General features: G+C 41.9%; 1 protein-coding gene across 2 annotated transcripts in view; it reads right to left on the bottom strand.

Moving 5' to 3' along the window:
- Positions 1-19,481, bottom strand: part of ZEB1 (zinc finger E-box binding homeobox 1) — a 210,662-nt gene extending 191,181 nt beyond the window's left edge. The window contains exon 1 of one of the 2 annotated variants that reach the window (XM_036759422.1): positions 19,329-19,481. In XM_036759422.1, the coding sequence (XP_036615317.1) occupies positions 19,329-19,386 (58 nt within the window). In that variant the 5' untranslated portion in view covers positions 19,387-19,481. The remainder of the gene's footprint in view (positions 1-19,328) is intronic. The other variant, XM_036759423.1, reaches the window with a different exon arrangement.
- Between the last annotated feature and the right edge of the window lie 2,709 nt (positions 19,482-22,190).

Genomic DNA, 22,190 nt, shown 5'->3' with positions numbered 1-22,190 from the left:
AAGAACCAAAAAGACCTGGTTACTAATTACATCTTCCCATGCATTTGGGAGATATACTGAAGGGTGCTAGCAGCTCTAAAGCAAGCTCCACACTTCCAATGGAAAAGCAATGGAGGCAGAAATGAGAAAGGAGACTATTAAGAATTAACATCTGGGACAGGAAAAAAGGAAATTCCAATTACCCGGTTAGTTTGTGTGTATGTATATTATGTGTATGTGTATACACACATACAAACTTGTCTCCCCACTAGAAAGTGAGTTCCGCATAAATAGGATTATCTTATTCTATGTACTTGTAGCCCCACTGTCTGACACAGTGTGTGGCACATGGATGGTGCTTAAAAATGCTTTTTGAATGACTGCCTTGTTCCCACTTCATAGTGCCTCCCCCACTCAGATATCCTAGCTCCAGACCCATCAGACTCACCCTACTGCTCCAGTTAACTCTGCTCTCACCTTTGTCTGAACCCTTGTTGAACTCATCTGGAAAACACAATTATTTTGGTTGAGAATTGTTACATGTATATCTGGTAAATTTTTAGAAATCCACAACTGGTACCATGCACTCGTTGTAAACTCCATGAAGTCAGAATGTCTTCAATTATCTTTTCACCTCCTCCATTACCCACCACTGGACTACCATTTGTTACTCAGTAATAAATGGTTATTGAATGAATACATGATAATGTCACCTTTCTCACAGAAGATGACTAACTAGGAAGCTAATATGTGGCAAGCACTCCAATGTCCCATTTTATAGAGCACTGGATATATCATTACCCAGGTTCATCAAGAAAGAGGAGCCAAAAAATCTAAATCTAGCAGAATAGGTTTTGCCAGAAACTCAGGGGCTGTGGTTGTAGAAAAACATGGTTCCTACTTTAGTGCCCCTAACTTCACCATATATACTTTCTTCAGATACTAGACAGAGAAGCTGGATTCCACATCACATAAGTAAAGAACAGATGACAGTTATTATTGTACTCTAATCCTAAAAAAATTAAAAAATAAAATCAAATGTATCCTTGATCTGCTTTTTATACTTCCAAGAAGATTACCAATGAAATTTCCCACTAATATAGACCAAATCAATACCTTTTTGAAGTTGGTAAAAAAAATCAAACCTATTTAGAAAAATGGCAGGGATTTTTAAAAGCTAGTAAGTCTCAATGAAAAGTCTATAGGATAAAATAGTCAAAAAGCTCTCGGGTCTTATCCATATGGGTGTGCCTTTTAACTGCACAGATTACTATATCCGTTCCCATTCATTTGTGCAACTCTTGCCCTGTGTCCTGTCATAAATGTGGACATCCACCCAACATACTGGTCTTTTGACATCGGAAAAACTAGAAGGAGAGAACACAGTCTACCAGTTATCCTTCATTCTTACTATAGAACCAATTTGTCTTTTAAAATCATATAATTCCTTGATTACAGTCTATATTCCAGTTTGTTTCTAAAAGTTTTGGTCTTGCAGCCTGCTCATACTGACATGCTAACCAATCAAGACTCTGGCCTAACTATGAAGATAGAAAAAACAAGTGGATGAAAAGTGACCATTATCCAACTTATAACACAAAGCTGGACAATATATAAAGCTTATCTTATACAGGTACTAGGAATGGACAATGAGTTGCAACCAGAATTAAACAGGAGGGGGAGAGGGGTTGGGATTGCCTTCATGAAACTGCAAAGGTCCTTTAATGATCCCCAATTTCTTCCAGAAACAAAGGCCCACCTTTTAAATACTAATAATCTGCCAGAGTTGTTGCATGGTTGTAAGTCATGGAACTAGGCTCCAGACAATAAAATGACTATCATAAAAGGGTTAGTTATAAAACGCTATCAAAGAAGAGCAGTTTTATTATTTTGTAGTATAATATACATAACAAATTAAGGTTTAAACACATAACAAGCAAAACAATGTTATAAAAAATTAAAATTTACAAGATAAACTTTGCATGAGATTGATCAAATATAAAATTCCCTGAACATAACAGAATTAAATTATTGGACTTTCCCTAAATATATTAGGATTGCATAATTGGATCCAGACATGAATGAATGAGGAAAAAAATTTATTAAGTGCTTACTATGGGCAAGGTATTGTGTTGAATCCTAGAAATAAAAATAGAAAAGAGAGTCCCTGGTCTTAAGCACTCAAATTCTAATGGAGGTGACAACATATTTAATAGGTTTTGGTTCCAACTCAGAGAAAAAGGCCCTATTGGTCCTTAGGGTACAACAGCAAAGCAGATGGTAATTCTGCATGTTTAACATTATATCCAATAGTAGAACCATATCTTTTTAGGATGCTGAACCATTTGACAATGGCAAGGTCTTTTGGTGGCATGGTAAAGAGATCTAATTTCTTGAGTTTGAGGTTTGAAAAAGCTGCTGATTTTAGGACTTGATTTACCTCAAATTCCAAGAAGATATTATTCTGAACTTTTACTCAATAATAATTGTTTATGTTATGCTTGAATTATAGAAATTCTCAACCAGTAGGTTTTCAAACTAATGGGTTTTTGTTTTATTTTAAATTTAAAAGTTTTGACATGCAGATAGAGCTTTTAATAATTGAAATGAGATACATGTAAGTAAAGCAGTCTGAAAATCCTAAAACACTAGATAGATGCTATTTATTTTCAGTGCATATTAAAACATCTAGGCTACTTTATTGGACTCACTTAATTTAGGCACCATAATAACACTGAAACAATACGTGCCATAATAGTGCGGAAACATATAATTTTAAAGATCTGGAACAAGTGTGGTGATCTAATTTTTAAAGCAGCATCTAATTTAAAGCAGCCTATGTAATCAGTTTATGTTGAATCAAACACATTAAGAATACAAAGTAAGTACTGAGAATACCAAGTACGCCTCAAAAGAATCTATAACTTTGTGGAACCTCTGGTCAATTTCATTCCTGCTCCATTTCCTGTCTTCCTTGGATGTTAATGATCTCTTCAGGAATCCCAGCTCAATTTCTTGGAGTTGAGGTCTTTCTCCACTCTTTGCTGAAATTCTACCTCCACTCCATCTCCTCCCTTGCGTGGCAAGCCATTATTAACCTAGCTTGAGGGGCTCTGGACCTCTCCTCTCCTACTGCAGTGGTCTCACACCCAGCTTCCCTGCTTCTACCACCCCTCCACTCCTCTTCACACAATTTATCCTACACACAGCTACCAGACTATCCTTTCTATAAAAGCACAACTCTTGATCCTATCATTTGGATGCTTGGTGGACATAGAGCAAAACAACATTCAATGACTGACCACTGACTTTTATTCCAAAATTTAAAATCTTACATCATTCAAGAGCCTCCATAATCTGGATGGCCCTGTCTCCTTCCATTCTCGCTCATGACCTTAAATTCCAGCCAAGCAAGAATTCCAAATTTTAGCCAACCTTTCTCTTTGCTCACGACATTCCTTCCTTCTAACCAGGATGCCCTTCCTCTTACCATCTCCTGCTGGAATCCTACCTATCCTTTAAGAATCAATTCAAATGCCACTGCCTCATGTTTCAAAGATTTTCATAGGGGTGTGGCTGGTCCTATGGCAAGAGAGATAATCAATGAAAAGCCCCCATGCTGCATTAGTATCCCCACAATGTCAAGTGAATTAGAGGAAGGCCCCAGCACCCTGGGTATCCTCAGTGCCACAAACAAAGAGTCCTAATTAGAAGAGAAAGCATGCATTGGTCGCAAGCTGAATCATGGGAGGAAGGAACCACATTTGAGATCACGAGTCCAATGAGATATCCAAGTTCCACGGGCAAGCAAGCTGTTCTAGCACAAAGCTCCTTTTTCATTTCGTGTGTTAAGGAAAAAGATGTGAGGATGCTAAAATATGAAGGAATACCAGCAAATCTTTCCATTTCAAACCCTAAATAATGTAATAATGTTGACTTGTGAAATTCAAAGAATTTATAAGGATTTAATGACCCATAATCGCATTATGACTTATTATATAATATAAATAAGGGTGAAAGAGTAAGAAAGAAGAAACGTCACTTACTGTTTCAGACTACTGGTAGCTGAATGTCTATCTACCATTGCCCCTTTTACACTCTTCCCCATCCTATGGCTTTCAGCCACCAAATACAAGATTTGTTTGATTTACTGTCCTTAGAGATCATCTAATCCAATACTTTTTTTTACAAAGAAAGAAATTGAGGCCCAGGTCTCAAGTGACTTGACCAAGGTCACAAACATATTATGTCCAAGAGCCGGCAAATGAACTCAAGTACTCTGACTAAATCTAGCACCCTTTCACTGTCAATAATATATGTGAAAATGTGTGTGAAGACCATCAAGAAGCATGTACTCAGTCCAGTTACTGTTAATAATATTCTTATTCTATTTAAATAAGCACATTGTAAATAAGCTGATAAACTCTACTAGCTCATCTTTTCAGGCATCTATAGGACACTGTAAAGAAAGGCAGCATGAGCTGACAGGCAGAGATTTGGCCTTGGGGTCTGGACTGCAAGGCCCAATGCAATCTCTGCCTTCTTTTGGCTCCATGCCCAAGGCTCCAAGTTTACCCACTGCCATTGTGGGAGAGATCCTGCAGCTGCAAGTGCCCCCATCCCAGTGGTTGCCCACACTGAAGAGATTACAGGTTTGGACCTCCTTCTCTGCCCCACAAGAGAGTACAATGATAACTGATGTTCATAGGGACTGTCCTGAGGCTCCATAAAAACAAAGTGCCCTCTGACTCAGCAACTACATGTTGAATTATATTCAAAATACTTTGGCATAAAGAGTTACATTCTAATTCCCTAAAAATCATAATAGTATAAGCAGAATCTCTGACTAATCAGAACAGCTCATTTGATGACCATGTAACAAGAACTTGCAGTTCATATTACATGAAAACAAAACAATAAGCATTTATAGTCTGGATATTTTCTTCAACAACCTGTTAATCTTGTCCATCATTTTCTCATCAATACTTCTCAGGTCTACCCAAGGTGCTGAATTCTGAGCAACACTTAAGGGGCAGCTGCTCCTGACACCCCATACCCTCTGGCCCAAGCCCTTCCCTGCCCTGCTATGGTTTCAGGAGCCCCTGCTCCTCCCTATGCTGCAGTTCTATTAGGAAATCAGCAGCTATAAGCCTCCCTGCCTTACTTTCTTTCCCATGCTTTCAGGCTCAGAAAGAGTAAGGACTAGATAGCCCATTGCACTATGGGTTATGCAGATTTTTGTCAAGAAGCCTGGGACCTGAAGGTAGAGCCAGGGGCTGTACCTGTGCTTTCATTGACAGAGGGAATTTACCAAAGAGGAAACACCAACAGCACCTTCTTTGAGAGTTACCTGGGACCCAGAGAAATTTTAAAAACAGCATATACAAGGGGATGTCTAAGGTTCCTTACAATTTTGGTTCTATGATACTTGTGTGACTTTTCACCCAGTGGTGAAACCTTCTCTATAACACATCCTCTTAGTGATTCTCCCTCCCACAAAAATATACCTAATTATGTTAACATACTATCCATTTTATTAATCTTATCCATGAGCAGATCATGAAAGATTATCAAATCCAGATATATTACCTTTAGCAGTTTACTGATGTAGACATGGAATAATTATCAAAAAAGTTTTCCAACATCAATTGGGAATAAGGTCCCAAATAAATGAACTGTCCAAATAACTGAAGCTTATTTTTCAAGTAATAAACATTTTAAAAAGTTTAAATCTTTTAAAATATTATATACTATTTTTCCTTAATAGAAGAAACTGAATATAATTAACCTTTAACCTGTGTTTAACAGAACTATAATACAGAAATGACCTCAAGAAGTACTAAAGAACACAGAGGTATTTCTCTCAACATTAAAGAGCCCTAGAATGCTTCAACTTTAAAATTCTTCTATCTATTGTTTCCCTTAGTTTTTCTGTGAAATTTTATTGAGGAGTTGGAAGAGATTTTAGAGGTCAACTAGTCAAACCTCATACCTCTAGAGGTCCCCCTTTCTCTATGTTAGCTGTGGTTTGGGGGAGTCACTGTGTGCCTGCTTTTAGTAGCCTGCCTCATATGTGGCACCTAATTACCAAGAGTTGCAAGATTAATTCATAAAGTATAAAAATTGTATATAAAAAATAAGGCTCTGCCTAAGGGCTCTGTATGTGAGAGAACTGTCATCTTTCATGAGCTTCACAAAATGACAACCATCAACAAACACATATGTACTTTATTAAGAAGTGCTTTTTGTGCATCATCTCATTCGATCTTCAACTTTGTGAGGTAGGAAGTCCAAGTATCACGATCCCTCTTTTACAGAAGGGGCTGAGGCACAGAAAAGCTGACTGATCTGTTGTAGGCCACCTAACTTCTAACTGGCAGAACTGGAATCCCAAATCCAGTGCTTTTTCCAACACAAGTCAGCTTCCTCCTATCAATTTCTGCTCCTCTAAGGCCTCTGCTAACAAGCTCTTCTCATACCTTTCTCGTGCTGTAGCCAGGACAGTGGGCTATATTGGATACGTAACTGAGTGTAAAACTCTGATGGATCATACTAACTTGTCAAAGCTTTAAATACAAGCCAAGCAATCAATTCTGTATTTGTCATGACAAGTTCAACTAAATTTGGAAAGATTTGTCACCAGGTGACAACAGGTGATTAAATTATTTTAGCCACTGCAAATCTACTAAGGCATGGAGGGGCTGTGACCTACATCAGTGGAAGGATTAGCCACAGTGATGTAAGTACAAATGTTTTCAGGTATCATACTTGCTTAGAAACTATTTTTGGTTACTGCTTGGTTCTTGGCTATCTTACAAATTTTTAGGTTATTAAATAAACTATTAGATGAACCTTAAAAGCAGTTAAATTTATTGTATTTGATAAAATTTGTTAAAGAGAGTCAGGCAAATAAGCAATTAATTGTTAGTTTTCCTTTCCAGTAAATTTTCTTTTTGTTCTTATGTTTTGTTTTTTGTTTTGTTCCTATGTGGCTCTTCCACAAAGTCCTATCCTGATACCTCACTGTAGTGTACTAATGATCCTGGTTTCTAACAGGTTTTCCAAAGGAGTGCAAACTCTAACCTTTCTACAAAGCCGGAGGAGGTTTCAAGTATAGTCTCAGGAAAAAATATAGCATGCTTTCTGAGTACCAATCAAGTTAAGGATGGAGAGGTTTGTAACAAGGAAGCTGGCTACTTGGCATTGAATTCTTTGGCCACTGCAACCCAAGAAATAAAGACAAATACAAAGGTGCTCAGTTCAACATAACCCATTTATTTTAAACTGACCCTTGTGGATGAGACAGAGGGCACTAAGATCACACAATATGTAGAATAACTATAAACTTTAACTTGGTTGTTACTACTCTACATGAGAGATCCTCGTCCAAATAAGTGGACTTACTATTGGAAGAACTGACTTATATCAATATTAACATTCTGACTGTAAGTAAATATCAGAAGACACAAGGTAGTTGCAGCTAAATGGTGAGAAAGCCCACAGGTTTTTCTCGTACAGGCAAATAAAAAGGTTTTGGTTTAATGAGACCAAGGCCTTGAAGAAATGTCACTGGGTAGTTTTTTTGTTTAGTAAGTATTGTTGTGTTTGTGATAAGTTCTTTCAAAAAGATCACCATGAGAATAATTATACCTTAGGTACTAACATCCTTACATAGGAGGAAGAGATAAATTCTATATGGAACTCAATAAGGTCTCTGAACGAACTGATATTTGGCAAATTCAATGCAAAGATAAGAACAGATATCAGTTGGTCAGTCAACAAGCATTTATTAACTGATTATTTCATGTTAGGTACTATGCTAAATACTATGAATACAAATTTAAGCAAAAAAAAAAAAAAGACAGCCCCTGCCCTCAGGGAGTTAATATTCTAATGGGAGAAGACACCACCCAAATTTAACATAGGTTTCCAAAGTGAGCCATATCGCCCCCTGGGGCGTACTGGAAGAACCAGGAGGGTGGTAGCAGCCTCAGGTGCAATGGGGGGAAGTGGACAATTGAATAAAAATAAGGGGGAGGTGGACACATAAGAAAAGAAGAGAAGATAAAATCTGTTGTGCAACAGAGTTTAAGTCATAGTGATTACATTATTTTCCAAATAAACACCCAAAATGCAAGTTATAACCAATCAGCTGTCAAGTCTGACAACAGGTCTTAACAAGCAAGTGTTGGCAGGCAAGCCCGCCTTCAATCATGAGGAAGTCCAGCATGCAAAGGTAGGAATATGTGCATGTAATGACTTGTTTACAACACAATACTATACAGTTACATACTGAGCATCAAAATTTCAGTGCAGGAAAAAAAAACCCCACAAATTCACAATAAATTATTAAATTTAAGATGTTAATTTTTTAAAAAAATATTTTCTATTTTTTGAAATGATGCAAATTAAGAAAAAAACCATCAAAGGGTTAAAGAAAATAGATTTCCAGGAGGGCACTGAGTGATTTTTTTTTGAAAAGGGGGCAGTAGGCCAAATAAGTCTGGGAACCTCTGACTTAAAAGGAAGCTGAAAAAATGGTGGGGAGGGGTAAAGAGAGAAAATACCCAAAAGGAGGTATGATGGAGAAGTCTGGATTACAGCCTGGTGAGAAACAAAGAAATGATTGTCCTAGGAACCCTCCTTAAATGGAGGTTCTAGGAGGAGCCATCCAGTCAAAGAGAGGGACCCTCCAGGAGCAGAGGTCCGAGGTATGAATTGCAGAAGGAATCAAATTTCTGGAGCATGGTAGAAAAGTCCAAAATGCAGCCTGATGAGAAATGAAGAGAAAAGTGTGTGTGAAATAGAAATTCATGGTTTTACATTGAATACTCTTTTTATGTTCTGTTGTATACATAGAAATGTTCTTTTTTTGTCTTTTTATATTTAAGTTCAAAATGAATAAATTAAAAAAAAAAAGAAATGAAGAGATGGCCGATTAGCCTGGGTGCCCTCCTGAACTGGAGGCCTTGGGAGGAGCCAATCAATAAGAGGATGAGGACAACAAAAAAAAAAAACAAAAACAAAAAACAAAACTAAAATGAATCTGTGATGGCATCAAGTCAGAAATGAAAAATAAATTGAAAAATAGGGATTGGGAATAAGAAATGAGTGATTATGAACATGAAGACTACATAGAAGGCTTATGCTGATCTGAAGCAGCTAAATGGCACAGTGTTGGATTAGGAATCAGGAAGACCAGAATTCGAATCCTCTTCAAACACTTGCTAAGTGTGAGATCCTGGGCAAATTATCTAATTTCTCAGCCTCAGATTCCTCATTAATAAAATGTGGATAACATCACATACCTTAGAAGGGCAGGAGTTTTGCAAACTTTAAAGCCTATATAAATGCTATTAAATACTAGCTATTATTTTTGAGAAAAGGAGGTAGGTGGCTTAGTTGATAGAATGCCAGACCTGGAGTCAGGAAGACTCATTTTGCTTAGTTCAAATCAGGCCTCAGACACTTACTAGTTTTGTGACCCTGGGCAAGTCACCTAATCCTGTTTGTCTCAGTTTCCTCATCTCTAAAATGAGCTGGAGAAAGAAATGGCAAACCACTCCAGTGTCTTTGCCAAGAAAATCGCAATGGGCACGAAGAATCAGACATCGCTAACGACAAAAATAATTTTTGAGAAAAGCATCAAAAGGTGTTGAACATGATGAGTATCAAAATAACATCATAAAAATGAAATTAAATTCTATTTTAATAGTCAAGAAATGATTTGCTTCTAATGTATGAATCATTTCAGAAATAACTTTCTATGTAACATTGGATCATGGACTTGTCAGAGCAAAGATAAAAGTACAAAGCTGGAAGAATAAAATGAGAAAAAGATAAGGCATGCAATTAATGCAACGTCAATGTGTCCTAAACAAGTTGGTGATGCCAACAATGGGATAGAGACATAAGAAAAGACAGACATCACTAACAATAACTTCACATGTGACAGATGTAAGTCAAGTGCCATGTTGGGGAGGCTGAAGGAGCCTATTAAATGCCTTACTAGTCAAGAGATACGGCGGCCAAAGGCCACCATAGATTTAGAATGAAGATAGATACAGATATGTACGTACAAGTTGTGAATAGTATCACTGCCTAAAAGACTGAGAAGCACTAATGGGTAAAAACCAGTTTGAAGAAAGCCTGATAAGAGACAGAACTAAGCAAAGGGAACTTAAGAATGAAACTAAAAGGTCAACAAACAGATGGATATAAAAGAACTGCAAAGATTTTTATGACAAATAATTTTCACCATCCATGGCTGTGAATCCACCACACTGGGGACAGTAATACCTCAGGCATGGTTTTAACTAGAGATGAAGTAGAAGTTACACCAAAGAGAACAATGTCAGGACAAAAGGGTGGGTCAGATGAAAGGAACATCAAGGAAGAGATCTGTATTAGAAAAAACAGTTGTGACGTCACTGATCCACAAACTAACAGGAAGTGAAAGGTAAAGGTATGAGAAAAGTCTTGGACGTTATCATGACCCCCTCCGAAATCAACTAGGAAGTCATCAACAACTAAGCTCTATGGGCCTGATTTTCCATCTATAAAAATTTTTGAGATTGTTATACACATAGGACGTCCCAAAAGTCTTAGTGCAGCTGTAAGCCATTATTAATAGCTTTAAACTTGATAGCCTGTCTCTCAATGACAGGTAATGAGGGAAAATTTAGGCTTCCTTAAGTATTCTTTCACGGAAGACCACCTCTCTTTACACAAGTCATCAAACGATGGAAAGAACATAATTTCACACTGTATCGGTGACTAATTTTTTAAAAAGCCTTTCCATTTAGCTGAGCAGACTACTTCCTTATAAGCCTCTTTTTCCAACAAGAGGTCTCCTATGGACACATCAAAATGATGCAAAATTCATGCAAACATATAACGACAGAGACTTTTGTTTTGTGACAGGGCATAAAACAAAAGGATGTAGGCTTGGAGTGCCTAGATGTATGCCTAGAGTCCAAGTTGAGGGGGGCTCCCCAGGGTCAGGAATTCTTAACCTTTTTGGGTCACGGCTCACTCAATCAGTCTGGTGAAACCTAGGAACTCATCAGACTAATGTTTTTAGATAACTGAAGGGAATGCTACATTTCAGTTAGAGGTTAAGTAAAAATAAGGAATTTTTACCTCCATCCAAGTTCATGAACTCTAGGCTTAGAACCTCTGCCGTATGATTATGTCCTACAAATGCTCTAACTTGGGGATTGCCATTACAGAGCTATCTGGACCAAAAATGACAATCACTCAAAAGGGTGTGCCCTAACCATCTAACCAGGATGAGTACAAAATGAATACACGAAGTACCAGAGCAAAGGACATCATCAAAGCAAGGCATGTGTGATTAAAAAGCAGATAAGCCTGGCACATGGCAAAAGGGAGGTCAGGGAGAACTGATGTTCCCCAGCTGTCCTCAGAATGCCAAGAGAAAGAGAAGAAGGGCCCCACCAGCAGAGTAGGCTTCTTATGGAAAACTTAAAGGAGGCCGTAGTCCGGAGCTGCAAAGGATGAACAAGCCTGGATGGGATGCGACCTGCTTCACTGCCGAGAACATCCCCCTGATAAGACCACAGATCCATTTCAGTATTTTAAAGTGTTTTGAAGGCTGTGTATACCTATTTTAAATCATATCAAAGGTGACTCTCTACTAAATGATCCACAAGATTAAATTTGTTCAGGAAAGAGAGACAGCAAGGCATAGTGGAGAGAGTGCTGGACTTGGGAGTCTGAAAGATCTAGGTTCAAATCCTACCACAGACATTTACTGCCTTGGGCAAGTCACTGACCCTTTCTCAGCCTGTTTCCTCATTTGTCAAATAAGGAGTTTTGGACTCCATGACTTTCCAACTCTAAATCTATGATCCGTGATCTCTGAAATACATGAGGCTAAATCTTAACAACTGTCCCAGTAATTTTTTGGGGTAACTTAACCATGCACTCTTACCTTTATATCACTATCATTTCAGAATTAAAAACAAACAACCTCCTTCCTTATGGATTGAAACCTCCCTTGTGATATTAAAGCGGACCTAAGGAAGAACATCTGTAAATCAATACAACTTCAAATAATGTTAAGTACAATAAATGCAACTTTATTTAAAGATGCAAAAAAACATTTCTTAGCTCATAGACCATACAAAAACCAGCTATGAGCCAGATCTGGTCCTCAGGCTATAGTCTACAACGGTCAATGAAGTTCCTTACAACTCTGAAATTGTTTTTCAGTAAACAGAATTTAAAATAGAATAATTAGTTTAAATGTTATCCTAAACTATCCTAAATCAAGATATAGCATGTGTTGTTGCAGGAAGACAACTCTGAATGGGGCAGTCTACACTTTGATAGGATAAATTACATATTAAGGATGTTTCTTGTGAAAAGAGAATCAGAAAATCAGAAATTTTCAGCAAGTTATGGACATACATATGGATTTTAAATACACAGCTATCTTTCTATTTAAAACCAGAACTTTACTCTGACTCTATATGCAAATAAGAAAAGACCGGCCCAGAAAGGACATTTTATTTATATCATGCTTAGAATTTTAAATACAAAGGGATGAAATTATCAAATTAATCCCTATAATTAGCATATAGAGCTAAACAGGCAAAATGAGTAAAAAGGTAAGGATAAATTAAAAATAATAAATTTTAAATAAAGAAAGCATAAAGTTCATTATGAGGAATTTGGGGAAATATGATGACTTCATTAAAGACAATGCAGACCAAGAACAACTTTAACAAAATAGGGAGAAAAGATCAGCATAATCAAAATAACAAGAACATAAGAGTAGTCTAAAGTTCTTTACATTTCCAGGGTATGAGAAAGGCCAATAAATTAATTATAAAAGGCTCTTTTTACTTTACAGAAAGGGGGAAGGAAGCAATGCTCAAGTTACTTTGGGGTTCAGAAATTGAGGTCCTCCAAAAATTAGATTTCTTCCCCTAAAAAAGCAACGTTTTTGAGTAAGCTATACTAAGACATCATTAAAAACAACTGGAATAATTAACATCTACGCTCAGAGCAATTCTAAAGAGGAAGCAGCGAAATGTCAAACACCTTGTGATTGTGAATTATTTAGCTAAAATGACTACATAAGAAATACAAAGGTAACTAATATCTGAAATGAACAATCACAAATACTATATCCTGGTACAAATAATAATGCTATACAGATAAACTCTATCAAGTTTGGTAGAGTAAAATCACAAAAGTGTAAATCACTGAATCCATGTTACAAGCTTGTGTTCAAATCCTCATTTGATGCAAACAACTTGTATGACCCTTCACCTCCCTGGGTCTTAATTTCCTCCTTTTTAAAATGAGGGTGTTGGACTAACTACCCTTTGAGGCATCTTCAGTCCTAGATTTCTGGTCCCATGAATCAGCAAAACCCAGGCTCATCCTCCTAAATGGTCATGAAATCGTGGATCAAGGTCTCAATGTAGTATACTTAGACTTTCAGATAGTCTCTTTTGAAAAATGAACCCTTCAAAAGAAACAGAGAGCCTCAGTAATACAGGGCTAGACCTGGAAATAGCAGCCTCCTACAAAGCACCTGCCCTGTTTCCAGTCCAGTCCCAGCAGTCATCATCCAGGAAAGTGACCTCTGTAGAGAGGAAAATTGGTAACTGCCTTTGCAGGTGCCACAACCCTGACTCCTCAGCAGCCCCAGCCACTGAAGACCAGAACAAGAAGATTTCTTACCTCCCAAGGCTTGGGTATTGTCAAATGGTTATAAGTCAGAAAAATGACATGGCTTTATCAGGGTAAATTACATGAAAGGAAATGCATTGCCATCTGCTTTGATGTCACATCCCCGAGGACCATGGGGCCTTTTCATCTGACTTGAAGCTGAAATTTCTAATGCCTATTATCTCCCCCATTAGAATGTGTGCTCCTTGACAGCATGGACTGTCTTGCTTTGCTATATACATATCTCCAGGGTTTAACTCAGCGTTCTGCACACAGTAATCATTTAAAAAATCCATTTTCATCTATTTGTTCTATAAATTTAAGATAAATTTCTAGCAATTATTCTATTTCCACTTTTATTTTTTATTTCTATTCTGTGCATAAAGAACACAAATGTTTCGCCTTCATGGATCAAAGTCACGTAAAATGAGTAAAGACCCTGTTTGTAGATGGTAGTTTCACCAAGGCCCCTGACCTTAGAACTTTCCTTCCGCACTTTGGTGTACTAGGTGCATATCTGCATTTAACACCTGCAGAGCTGCTTTCTACCTCCCCCACTACAATCAGTACACAAAGTACCTGAGGAGTAACCAATGTAATCCCACATGACAGAGCATCTGTGTTTACATCTGGCTCTCCTCACATGCTTGGACGTGATTAACACAGGAAAGGGTAAAAAAAACAATAAAAGAAGCTTAACCACAATAATAAGTAATGTTGCTGTTATTAAAAATCACGCATTGCTAATTAGGATCCTTTGGCACATTTAGAGTGGAAAGGCATGATGGCATTTAGCAACAGTTGATAAAGATGGGAAGAAAAAGTATGATCAATCAAAGCTAAATTAAATAACATGCATCAGTGAAAGGTGGGTCTCACTTTAGAAATAAGCATTATTTGAAATTTTACTCCATGCTACAATTAATATGTCATTTAAAAAAATAATAAGTTTCATCTGCTCAGAAAAAAGTGTGATCAGCACCACCACAATTCCTGCTAGGCTCTTGATAATTATGAGAACGCCAAGTTTAAGTAATGCCTCTGAGGTGATAAAGACCTAATTATAAAGGCCTACACTATTTATATGATGACACACTAAGAAAAATTACATAAAACCAAAAAAATCATATTTTCATGGTATTAAGTTTTCATGTTTATCTTAAGAAAAAAATGTGTAGCTGTCGCTTTTTATTAAAAGTGTTGCTATATTTACACAATGTTACAATAATTGGGCAATTAGATATTTCAGACATTTGAACTAAATTAAAAGCTTAAAAATTAGTAGTATATTTATACAACTGATGAAAAATGCAAAGTACAAGGAGAGTTACTTTTAGTGGTCCAAACCTGAGATTTCATTAGTATGGTGAACAGCTAGAAGGGAAACCCCCTTCCTGTGCATGCATGTAAATGGACAAGCCCTGGAAAAGAATTTTAAAGTTAGCTTGAGTACTAAGAAGATAAATGACTTGGTGGTCATAATACAGCCAGTAGGCGTTAAAACAGAACTTGAACACGGGACTTTCTGAGTTTAAGGATGGTCCTCTATCCCCATACCACACTGACTCTGTAATTACTTTATTAAACAGAATATGCATTTTAAAAACTGTAATTTCAATTTTTATGTAAGACTCTATTGGATTCGGAGCACTACTTCTTTCAATTGGCAGTTTAAATCCATGCAAAACATGATCCCTAATGAGAAGGATGGGGGTGGGGTGGGTAAGATGAGGAGAGGATCATCAAAAGGAGAAGGTATCCAAGGACAAGCAAGGAAGAATAAAAATGAAAGGAGAATCCTTAAGTTATTAAGGTCTTAAGTCTAGTGGTAACACCTTAAGGTTAACTTAACTGCCATATAATCTGTGTTTACTTTTTTAAAAGAGACATAGTAATAATTTTTAAAAGCTATGTTATTGCTTACTTCAAGGATTAGAACAATTCCCCATAAGGAAAAAAATCCCAGTGGAGAAATGATTGCCACTCTGTTACCATTACATTATTAGAATTTTCATATGAGATTTCATGTTTGCTCTGCTCCAATTGTAATTAAAATATAGACACTATAAAAATATGGCAAAGTCATTAAGTCCTCAAGCCCTACTCCCAACACACACACACACCCCTAACCATATAAGATAAAGAAAAACTAAGAACATAGGCCTTCTAGTAATACAGTTTGGTCCTACTGCAATTTTAAGGTAAAGATTATTAGATCTGAAAATATTTCTATCCACATTTCAGTTACGTTACATCTGTTACTTAAAACTAGCATAAGGTGAAATAATTTCACAAAAATGGAAATACTAAAGGTTCTAACATGGTAGGAGGTAAGAAGGCTCATGTACAATATATCTCTTTTGTTAGCATCCTCTACTGGTGGATTCCAAAGACAGCAAGGAAGGAGCCTCCAACGTATGCATGTACCTTTCCACTCGGTTAATAACCACAATGACAGGCTTAAGTTACTGGAGTAGACTCTCCAAAAGAAAAGGCTCTAAGAGGTGGGAAAGGAGAAAATTTAACTCTTAAAATACGTATAATAAACACGGCAACCAGGGTCATTTTGAAATCAATTTAAGCAGCTCTAATTTATCTCCATTAAAGATAACTAACAGCATTAACATAAAGTTCACTGCATAAGGTTTGTTCTATGGGCAAACACCACTCAATCGGATTGACTAGCTGTCAAGGCAACAGTACTCGATACCCCTATTTTACATGCCCCCTCCCCCCCCCCGAAAACAGATATTCCAGAAAGGAAATTTAAATGTTTTACATAAGCATCACAATCAGCTATTCCTTAATCTAGAATGAACAAAAATTATTTCCATACAAATGAAATTAAGTACCTTTATGAACACGTCCCACCGTAATCAACGCTTATTTCTGAACCATACGCCTTTGAGGGTTAATATTTTTACTGGCAGTTCTCCTCAGAAAATATCTGCAACTTAAACATGACTGCGTTGCTAAGAAATATTAACCGGTGCCCATCCTGAGATTTCACTGCAATGGCATGACAAGCTCATTTTTAATTCGCAAAATACATCGCTATTTACAGCCTAGAAAGCAGCTATGCTAATTGTCTACGAATGAAATGCATTTCAGAACAACAACAGAAAAAGATGCGACGCTAGGATCCCGAAGTGATGAAAATGGAAGGTACCTGTAACAGTACTATCTTAGACACCTTTTGTTTTCTGTGTGATGCATGCCGCAGACACATCGTTTTGCGCTAACCAGCCTCAAATCTGTTTGTCTAATATTAAACACAAAGGAAAAACACTGACAGGCATCGCGGTAAATAAAGGCGTCCCCGGAGGACCAACGCGGCAGACAGGAGGGGGCTGACACGCCGCCGGCAGCACAAACTCAGCCCCATCTTTGTGTCTACCTGCACAAGTTGCCATTTGCGGCGGCGATCCGAGCCGGCCTCTCTCCCCAGGCTCCCGCAGACCTTTCCCGAACGCCTTTCCCCCTTAGGTCATCTGTTGATATGCCTCGGGAGGAGAATCTTCCTAGGACGGGATGTGGAGGAGCAGCTCCATTCTCCCTCCCGTGCAGGTAAACATGTTTACAGCAGCTGCACAGACACTGGTGGCTCAGACTCACATGTCACACACATGTCGTCAGCAACAAGAAAAGCCCCTTCCTCGGACGCCCCACACCGTAAGCGGGGAGACGGCGCCGCGCTCTCCCAACTTACCTTTCATCCAGCCCCGGCGGCTGCGGCGGTTCGGGCGGCCCCCGCGCCGGGGGCACTCCCTGGCCTGGGAAGCGAACCGGGCCGGGCCTCGGCCGCGCGCCCCCCGCCCCCGGCCACCCCAGGCCCGCGGCGGCGGCGGCGGCGGCACAATAACGCAACTTTAAACCGCAACTTCGCGCGTTCTTTCCGAGGCCGTTTATTTACGTGTTTCGATGGTTAATTAAATCAATGGGCAGGAACCGCAATCCAAGTTCTGGTCTCCGTAGAGCCCGCCCCAGGGCTGGCAGGAGCAGCTTAGAGCTTCCTCCCGGTCTCCAGACAGGAAGCGCCCCCCCCAACACCTCAAATTGCAGGAAAGGTTACAAAGCCTCTCCTTCCACAGCCCACGGGGGACTAAGACCAGCGTCCCTACTTCAGCACATCCCCCCATTTTCTAGGAGACAGAGACTCTGTCACAGGCACGCCGCGTCCATCTCCCCCTTCTCAAACTCATTTTAGAAAGAACCCACGTACCCCCAAAACAGCCCCCGGCCCGAGGTCTGCGACGTCCGTGTCATTCCTTATATAGACTCGGCCGCTCGGCCACGCCGTCCCCACCCCTGATTCGACACGCAGGTACGGGGGCAGCCGCGGCGGAGCCCGAGGAGGAGGGCTCGCCCGCTGCCCGCCCGGCCACGGCAGTTTCAGGCCGGGAAGGGCTCGGGCGGAGACGCCAGAAACTTACACGGGAGCCGGCAGTTGCCCCGGGGCTCGGGCTCCTTTCGGGCTGGCCCCGGGTGCGGGGGGAGGCGGGGGGCTTCGCCCGCCAATCAGTCCTGATCAATAAGCACTGCTGCTGCAGCGGCAGCCGCGTCCGTCCGTCCGTTCCCCCCCGGCCCCAACTCGAGCCCGAGCCGTAGACAGCTTCACGCTCGGCTCCGCGCGTCTCCCCCAGGTAACAACTTCCCCAAGAACACACGCTCAGCGAGCCCCTCCGCAGCGAGCCTCGTCCCCCCACGTGCCCCCCAACGCCGGGGCGGCCGGGGCTCCCGAGCCAGGTAACTTGCCCGACGGCCGCGGGCACCACCCAGGGCGGGCGGGCAGCAGCCTCCCCCACGCATCCGCTCGCTCCACTCGGGAGAGACAACTTCGGGCTCCCCCTGGCCCCTGCCCCAGGAGCTGGGCGGGGGGGGGGGTGGTGGCGGCCGCAGCTCCCCGCCCCTCCTGGCGCACCAGAAACACAGTTCACAACCACCAGCAGCACCGCCACCCCCCGCCCCAGGCCGGGCAAACAGCACGCCCCCCCCCCCGGCCGCGCGGGTGCAGGGGCGGGGGGCCACTTTCGCCCCTGGGGACGCAGGGAACAAGTTTGTTCCTCGGGCTCCCGGGGGCCTCCGGGTAGCGAAAGAATGACACCGAGGAGGGCTGAGAAGGGAGGAGGAGGGGGGCGGCTGGAGAGAGAGGCAGAGAGGAGAAAAAGTGCGAAAAGCCGCGGCGGCGGCTCCACCCGGAGCCCGAGAAGTGGCCCCGCCGCCCCGAAGGGGCTGGGGATGCGGCCGCGGCGGCGGCTAACGGTCCAGGGAGGCAGGCGCGGCGGGAGCCGCTAGGCGGAGAGACGCCAGGTAAGAGGAGCCGAGCTAACGGTTCAGGCAGAGGCAGCCGCCGCGGGGCTGGGGCTGGGGCAGGGGCAGGAGCAGGAGCAGGAGCAGCGGCTCGGCTCGGCTCGGGCTCGGGCTCCGGCTCCTGCTCCAGCTCCAGCCCCAGCCCCAGCTCGCAGAGCAAGAGGCGGCGGGGGGCTCCCAGCACTACTTTCTACTTTCCCACTCGACTTTCCCCGTCCCTCGCCCCGCGGCCCCCCGGCCCGGCCCGGCTCTCCCTCCTCAGCCCCCGGCGCGCCCCGGCGGCCGGGCTCGCCCTGGGCCCCGCCGCTCCCCGGGCCCGTCCGCGGACTCACCGTTATTGCGCCGCGGGTTCGCCTGCTTTCTGCGCTTACACCTGGGGCCATCCGCCATGATCCTCTCGCTTGTGTCTAAATGCTCGAGTCACCTCCTCCCCCTCCCTCCCCCTTCCCCCCCCTCACCCCTCCGCCTCCACCCCTCCCTCCCCCCGCTCCCCCCCTCCCCGGGCTCCCCACCGCACCTGGTTTACGACACTCGCGGCTTTACGACATCACCTTCCTTACACCTAGAGGCTCTCGCTCTACGACCGGAACCTTGTTGCTAGGGCGAGGGCGGTTTGCGGCAACGGTGGGCGCTGGCGAGCTTTGCAACTGAGGGGCTGAGGGAAAAGTTCCCCCTCAGGTACCCGGGGGGTGGCGGGGAAGCGGGAGACGGCCGGGACCTGGGCTGGACAAGGTAAAGAGCGAGCCGAACGAAGCGGCGCTAGCCACCCCCTCCCGCGATCACGTCCCGTGTGCCCCCTCCCTTCCCCGAGCCCCTACCCACCCCCCCGCCGCGCTCGGGGCCGAGCTCCAGCGCCCTCTCATAGAGCGGGGAGTGGGGGCTAAGCCGGGCTGCCTCCCCTCCCACCCGTGAGCCCAGCTGGGGGACTGTCACGTGGACAGGTTTCGGGGTCTGACAGCTGTCGCACACAACGCACACCCAGAGGACCCCCGGATCCGCGGACGGGAAAGCGGGGCGGGGGGGAGGGACACACAAGAAGCCCCTCGTGACCACGACGAGCGAGGTGGGGCGCCCGGGCTAGATCTCACCTGTGGTGGCCCTGGCCTTCCGGCCCCTCCCCCTCCCCCTCGGGGCAGACATAACGGATTGTGGGCGTTGGAGCTGGAGAGTTACGGGATTAATCGGCTGTGATTTACAGCCCCGAGGCTGGCGAGCTTATTGCTTTAGGGGACCCTAAGTCAAGAAACAAAGCGGGGGGGGGGCCTGGTGGTGCAGTGGAGGGATCAGCTGCTGCCCCCTGGCCTTGGGCACGGACCTCTCCACTTTGCAGGACCCCAGCACCCGAAAGTCTAACCATAACCATTCATGGGAGACTAGCTTCCCACCCCCGAGTCAGCGATTAAACCACCGGAAAATTAAGTGTCCAATAGATGAGTCTGTCAGATGTGTCTTAAAGACAGTAGTGGCACATGGAAAATGTAACAGTTGGAATCAACTTTCAAGTACCCAATGGATGAGCTTAGATGTGTTTTAAAATACACTCGTTGTAATTGGACAATATGACAGTTGTCAATGACTGAGACAGAGAAAGCAGATGTATGCTCTGCCATACGTTTCTATTAACACGCGTTCAGTTTTTATCCTTGTTCTGTGAAAATTGCCTTCCTGACACGTCCTACTTAAAGTAGTTTGGGAAGATTTTCCAATAAGCTCTTAGTCTTTCTTGAAAATTACATTAACGATATGAAGAATGACACAGGATAATTTTCGTTGTTAGAAAGTTTGATTCCGTAGGTCAATGACAGTTCTGCTTCTTGTCTACATTTTGGCTTGGACTTCTTAAAGAAGTATATGTACTATTTATTTGAAATTCAAGGTGTGCCTTAAAATGAATGAGATTAGTATTCTACATCAGATTTTTATCCTCATGTCAGTTATCATCTGCAAAGAATCAAAATTCCCCCTTCCCTTAATTAGCATTTTGAGTAAATCACTTCTCAGGGCCTTCCAATGGCTCTGAGTCGCCTTTAGATTTTAAGTTTGGTGAGTAACTCATTCTCCTTTTAATTAACTACCTTCCTCCAACCTACACTGCTTCTGTCAGACACAGTTACTCGCTACCTCCAGGATACTTTATACAAGTGCCGTTTCTTTTCTGAAATGCCTTCTTGCTCTTCTTCTTTCTTGAATCTTTACCACAGAAAGTTGTTCTCATTGGACTCTAATCATCCCGCCTCATTCTTTATCCTTTTCACCTTTCAAAACTTAGAACTTTTAATATATGTGTTTGAATGTTATAATACTGTATGTTCCACTTATATGCACGTAAAAGGACATTTCTGTAGAGCATTTTCAGGTTTGCAAAGCACTTTTCTTCGAATAACCTTTTGATGTAGGTAGCACCAGCCCCGTTTGACAAATGAAGAAATTGATCCCCAGAGGGGAGAAATAATTAAGCTAGAGTCACATACCTAGTGTCAGAATCAGGACATGAACTCAGGGCTTCTGAATCAGGAACTTGTTCTTTCCTCTCTCACTGTTTCTCAGTGGTGCTGCTAGAAATACCAGCATTTAGTGACTCAATTGTTTCTGTATGCCTCCCTATGCCTCTTCTCAACCCCCACACCCCTCCAAAGTTTTCTTTTTGTCTCTTCTGTAAAATCAAAATCCTTTACAGGGAGCATTCAGTTATGTTCAAAGACACATATGTATACACATGCATTAACCAAGGTATGTACTCAAATGGTTTGATAGCTCTTTCTCACACATACAGTTCTGAGCTATGTAAGGGCAGTAATCTTGCTTTTTTAAAAACTTTTTTGCTAGATTTTCATGACGTAACATGTTTGTGTTAGTGAATACTAACTCTGAATACATTTCATTTGCTGTTTTTATTCATAACACTGTTTTTATTCATAATATATGTATTGGATAACTTGGCTGTTCCCTCTGTTGGTACAGAGCACAACTCTTTTGTGTACCACCTCATCCTGACCAGTTCTTGAAAATGTTCTCTCATGTATCCTTCACAGAGGAGCTGTCCTTGATTCTAGTAGCTCTCACAGAATCAGAGATGGAAGGGCACTTACCCCCAAATCCTCATTGTACAGATGAGTAAACTGAGGCTCAGAGAGTCCAGGTGACTTGCCCATGATTACACAAGTTGTACATATCAGGGCTATGACTTGGACATC

The sequence above is a fragment of the Trichosurus vulpecula genome, chromosome 5, assembly GCF_011100635.1.
Source record: "Trichosurus vulpecula isolate mTriVul1 chromosome 5, mTriVul1.pri, whole genome shotgun sequence".
Classification (NCBI taxonomy): Eukaryota; Metazoa; Chordata; class Mammalia; order Diprotodontia; family Phalangeridae; genus Trichosurus; species Trichosurus vulpecula.
Note: the sequence above shows the minus strand (reverse complement) of the source record. Positions and strands in the feature narration are given on the sequence as shown.